Source organism: Gavialis gangeticus, unplaced genomic scaffold (genome assembly GCF_001723915.1).
Source record: "Gavialis gangeticus isolate Ggan-Ray unplaced genomic scaffold, GavGan_comp1, whole genome shotgun sequence".
Taxonomy (NCBI): domain Eukaryota; kingdom Metazoa; phylum Chordata; order Crocodylia; family Gavialidae; genus Gavialis; species Gavialis gangeticus.
This window is the reverse complement of record NW_017729034.1, coordinates 2908029-2913716: the sequence shown is the minus strand read 5'-3', so window position 1 is coordinate 2913716 and position 5688 is coordinate 2908029. Positions and strand designations below refer to the sequence as shown.

Sequence of the window (5688 nt, the reverse complement as noted above, 5' to 3'; positions counted from 1 at the left end):
GATCGTAAAAGGCCACCAGGTTGGTCTGACAGGACCTGCCACTGATGAACCCGTGTTGGTTGCCCCTAAGCATGCAGTCCCCTGCTGGCCCCTCCTGGATGTGTGCCAGAATAATTTTCTCGAACAGCTTGCCTAGGATCGAGGTAAGACTAACTGGCCTATAGTTTCCCAGGTCCTCCACTATATATGAGTGTCAAACTAATCTGGCCCTGTGGGCCAGATGAACAGTGCAGGGTTAGCCCCATGGACACCCCCATCCACCTGCCTGTCAGTTCCAGTGCTTTCTTTAGCTGGTCCTAGACTGTGCTGCACACAGTGCCTGCTCTGGCTGGATTGGGACATAAACCACACACAGTGTCACCTCCAGCTAGTCCTGGGTGAACATCACATACATGTATGGCACACTCCCAGACTGGCTAGAGCAGGCACTGCATCTGGCATGCAGGGGACCCTTGTGCCCCCCTCCCCTACCCCAATCCCTTGCATGATAGATCCACTGCCTTCCCTGGCCAGTATGGGACTGCTGCATGGCACACCTGCTCCAAGACCTGTGCTGCAGCACATGGCATGTGCCCTTCCTGAACTGGCCAGAGTAGGAACAACATGAGGCTCGTATCCCAGATTGGCTAGAGTAGGTACTACATGCAGCTCATGTCCCAGATTGTGTGCCATAGGCACTGGATCTAGCTTGCGGCGGGGGGAAAAGGGAAGGGGAGGGACCTGCATTAGCTCCATGTGGATGCCATGGGCAGCAGGCATCCCAAAGCAAGTGCCACGTGGTGTCTGTCTTGGGCACTGCGCACAGAACTGGTTTGCTGCATGGCATGTGTGGACCACTTGGGAGACCCAAGGCCAGATACTGTGGCTCTGGAGGCTGGATCTGGTTCGCAGGCCATATCTTTGACATCTCTGCTCTATAGGATTACCTGGTTCTAAGACAGCGTGATAGCATTCTGTCATTGCTCCAGAGAGCAAACCAAATTTTGGTAGAAATAGTTGTTTAAAAATGCTGCACCTCCCTGTCAGTTCATGTAGCATCATCCAAAAACAGAGTGGAATGCAACTTGACATTAACTTTCTTTCTAATTGGTGCTTAATCAGAGACCTGAATCTGCAGCATGAAAGTAGAAAGTATACCAGTGAGTAGAGATGCATCAGAGAAAGAAACAGACTTTCTAATCTAGTAGTTAGGCTATTCCCCTGGCATGTGGGAGTTCCTTGCCTGAACTAAGCAGAGAAAGACTTGAATCTGGGTTTTCTACAACCTATGAGAATACCCAGACCAGCAGGTAATTGGCTATTATGGGCTGGGGGACAAGGGGAAAATCTCTCATTTTTTTTCAAATGAAGTCTTGGCTTTGTCCAGAAGTGGAATGGGAAAATTTTGAAATCTCAATAAGTATTGTGGAACAAGAAGACTTTCCCACCAAGGTCTAAAGGTGAAGGAAGAAAGACTCAAAATCCTCCACAGACCCTCTTGTAAAATAGAGCAAGCTTCAGCATGTCTGTGACCTTTGGATCTGGCCCATAACTATTTGTACAGTAAATGAACTTCAGGACATTTCTCTTGCTTCCTCATGCATTGTTTGCACCAGACACCCACAACCTTTTCAGCGAGTCTTCTCCTAAAAATTGCAAAATATCCTCCTGTCTAGTGACTGTTTAAATACTCTGTTGAAAAATGCATTGGGGATTCTTTCATTTCCCATGCAGCTGTGTGTGCATAAAAGCTGTAGATGTAATCAGGCATATGATATCTCTGAGTGAGTTTGTTGTTCAATGTTATGTGGCTCATTTGCTGTTGTGCTGCCCCTGGGCCACACTTTGGCCCCTGGTACATTTTGCGCTTCATGATTAACCAATTTAATCATGTCTTAAGTTGTGACCCAGCCACATGTTAGAGCAATTAATGGCATCATAAAACAAGGAATAAGCGACAAAGGTATTCCACAAAAGTGTGTGTGTGTGTTTTCCCCACAAAAAAATAACTTTGTGGCAGTTTCTTATCATACCATTAATTGAAAGTGTGGTCAGGTGCACCTTGCACTGGGAGCCCTGTCAACTGATGGGGCTCCCAGCCAGCAGGGGTCTTTATATCAGTTCAAAGTGAATATAAAGTACTTCTAAACCAAAAGTTTACATGCACTTTGTGCAGATGCAAATGACCGTGTCAGGTGCCTGGCAGTCCAATCCTAAATTTCAAACCAGAGCCCTGACTTGGAGGTGTTCAAGAGGAGGTTGGACAGCTATTGGTCAGGGATGATCTGACATATAGCTATGCTTATATTCTACTGTAAGTGTTTCCCATGCTTCTGGGCTTTGCTGGTTGCCTCATGTGGCCAGGAGGGAATTTTTTTCCCTCCTGCTACTACATGGCAGGTTTGGGGTTTTTTTGTTTTTGTTTTTTAAGCCTTCCTCAGAGGTATTGCATGTCAGCTGCAGCCAAGGCTGGGGATTTTGATGGGTGTGCCAGTACTCCTGATGAGACTTCAAGCCAGAGGTTTCTGGCTAGAGGGTTTTGCCTCTGCTCAGGATCAGACCAATCCCCATATTTAGGATCAGGAAGGAATTTTACCCTGTGGTCCGATTGGTATGGACTGTGGGGGTTTTGCCTTCCTTCATAGCAGAGGGCCTGGGATCTCTTGAGCATATTTTAACAACCTTAGCAGCAGCAGCGGCAGCAGCAGCAGCAAGAATTAGGCTGCTATGGTTCCCCTGCTTTACCTGCAGCAAATTAGGGTGTTATGTCTTGTTGTGTGTCAGGGTTGACTGTGTAGTTTTGCTAGGAGGTTAGATGATGGATTTGTTTAGGATGGTTTGGATAGGGATGATCCTGCCTCAGGCAGGGGTTCGGATTAGATGACCTCTGGAGGTCCCTTCCTGCCCCACTTCTCTCTGATTGTATTCTGTGAATTAATTGCATCATGCAAATAGTTGATGGCATTTACTTCTGATGGTGTAGGTGGCTGAAATGTTTTGAATCTCAATCTCCCCTGCCTCCAACACCACCTCCACTTGCCCCTCTCCCCTCAAAAAGAGGCAAGGAAATGTTATCATCAGGGATCTTACTTTTCTATAAGGGGGAAAAAAGCAAAACATCTCCATTTAACAAACACAAATGTCTGCGTTTTTCCATGACCTACTGAAAGCGCAGTGGCATCCGGCAGCAAGCAGCATCACTTCTGCGCTCGTTTTTGTTGTGGTTTTTGCCTCTCAGCCAATCAGCAGTGGTGGGGTGGGTGGGGATTCTATGGTTTTCTGTGGCAAGTGGAAAACTAGGGTCCCTGGTTATCAATAAGAGGGAAGCAATTTGGTTTCCTTTTTTAATGAACCAGTATATTGCCTCTAGGATTCCTTTTACCAGAGACCCCAAGGATTGAGACAGCCCTTCATCCGATCTGGTATCAAGTGAACTTTTAATAGTAACCCCTAAGTTTATTACAAGTATTTTTCCTTGCAATATGACCTAGCAAGCAGTTCCTTCAGGCGTTACAGCAGCAACTTTTGGTGGAACTGGCCTCAGATCCTCTGCTGGGTGTGCGGGGTGTTAGTTTTTGGATTCTTCATTGTTCAAACAAGAAGTCCCAGGTTTCTCCCAGGGTGGCAGCACAGAACACGCATGCTCCTTTGTTTGGCCATCACTTTTGTAACTTCTCTCACCCCAAAGTGTCCAGTCCTGTGGCTCTGTGCAAAGCATTCCTTATATAGTGCACCAATCCCCTGGCACATTCATTAGGGGGAAACTGCTATCCCTTGCTCACCTAAAGCCCAATCACAGCACTCGCATCTCCCAGTGCCACAGAAGTCGCTCTATTCAGTTTTGTTGCTTAGTTCTGGGAAGGCCTGGACTATGGCTGAAAGCCTTAGCATAACTCAGTCTGCTACAGTGGGCTGGTCAGAGGCTGTCACTTCAGATTTTGGAAAGAAATTTTTACAAAAATGAGGGTTTTTTTCTATATCCCCTCCTCCCCCCGCCCCCATCCCAGCTATAGTGATCAATCTTCTTCAGTATTATACAGGTTGTTATGAAAATCTCCAAGGTTTTGCCTAATGCCTTGATCATGTCATGGACCCAAGAGTTTTGCCCTCATTTATGTGAGGAGCAGAACTGAGGTCTGTCACATCACTGAACATGTCAGGCACTTCAGTTGTCTAATTCAGGTTTACTTTTTTTTCCCCATGGGTTTCTCTCTTTCTATTACCATATCTACCCAAATGCAAGACAACTTGGAATTTACGGTGACCCCCACCAATAATTAGATTCTATCTATGTAAAATTATGTTATAGAATCTAATTACTAGGGGGTTGCTTTAAATTCATCCTTCCCACCACTGTGCTGGAGAAAGCAGTGGCAAGCAACCTGACCCCCACCCCTTTCTCCCTGGCACATACTCCCTCCATGACTGCCCCCTGCTTTCCTCCCTGTCCCCTGCCTTCCCTCCCCCCACCCCCACTTACCCAATGTGGCAGCTCTAGCTCTGCCTCCCGACTGCGACAGAGCACATGGGTGGCTCCAGCCTTGGCAGCAGTGGCAGCTCTGGCCGCAGCTGCAGTCACAGCCGCTCCCCCTACATCATCTGGTCTTCTCTGTGTCTCCCCCCTGCACCCAGCAGTCTCCTCTGCACACTCCCTCTCCCACTCCCACTCCACAATCCACCTTGAGCCACCCCAGGGAGCACCTCTGGCCCTGGTACTCGCATTCAAAACGAGGCTTTTTTTTTCTCCCATGTTGAATGAGGGGGAAACAGCCTCATCTTGGATTCAAATAAATACAGTACCTTTTGTAGCTGGGGCTTCATGGAGCCCTTTTGTTATAAACTTCATTGGCTGTTGTAGGGAACAGGGTCAGATTAAACCCAAGTGAAGAAGTAACCACCATTCAGCTTTACAAAGCACAAAAGTTTGAGGGCTACAGTGGCTCACACAGAACCCATGTTATTGACAGAAGTGGAGTTGGGATCACTGGGAAAGCTGACAAAGCAGATGGTTTGTGCCTTGTCAACAAGATAGGGCCATGGAAAAGATGAGCAGCTCTTCCATTATTGCACCTCTCATGACAGCAGCCTAACACCAGTCAGTCCAGTATAGAACTCTTGTTTGGGGCAGTGAGAAAAACTATGAGGGTTTTACTCTAATAAATAAGAAAATTGAATGGACACTGGTATTGATCCTACTTTCCATGCTGTTAGGAGTCACTCCATTGAAACTCATGAAATAGAAAATCCTGGCATGGGTATGAGGGGAAAATTGAGTTCTTGGATGATAATCATAAGAGAGAAACTGTATGCATTAATGAATTGTTGCTTTGTTACCTCTGTCTGCCCCCTTTTTATTTGCCTCTGCAGGTGCCCTGTACAATGACAGAACATCATTTGTTGAAAAGCTGGATGATGCTGTGCTTCCAGGCCAGGTCTATAAGTACATGTGGGAGATCACTCCAGAAACAGGACCAAAAGATGCTGACCTCCCCTGTCTCACCTACATCTATTACTCGCATGAAAACTTGACCATGGACTTTAACTCTGGTTTGATTGGAGCACTGCTTATATGTAAAGAAGGTAATAAAAATAGCTTGGGGTAGGCGAAGCTAATAAAAAATGTCTTACTTCAACAAGGACAGGTGGGAAATTATTTCGGCTAGAGGGCTATTTAATAAGTTTTGGTAAGCTGTTGAGGGCTGGAAGGGT

The 5688-nt window shown here is 46.6% G+C and overlaps 1 protein-coding gene across 1 annotated transcript in view; it reads left to right on the top strand.

Moving 5' to 3' along the window:
• Positions 1–5688, top strand: part of F5 (coagulation factor V) — a 68105-nt gene that overhangs the window by 11540 nt on the left and 50877 nt on the right. Inside the window, exon 4 of the mRNA XM_019527532.1 lies at positions 5347–5559. Coding sequence (XP_019383077.1) covers positions 5347–5559 — 213 coding nt within the window. The remainder of the gene's footprint in view (positions 1–5346; positions 5560–5688) is intronic.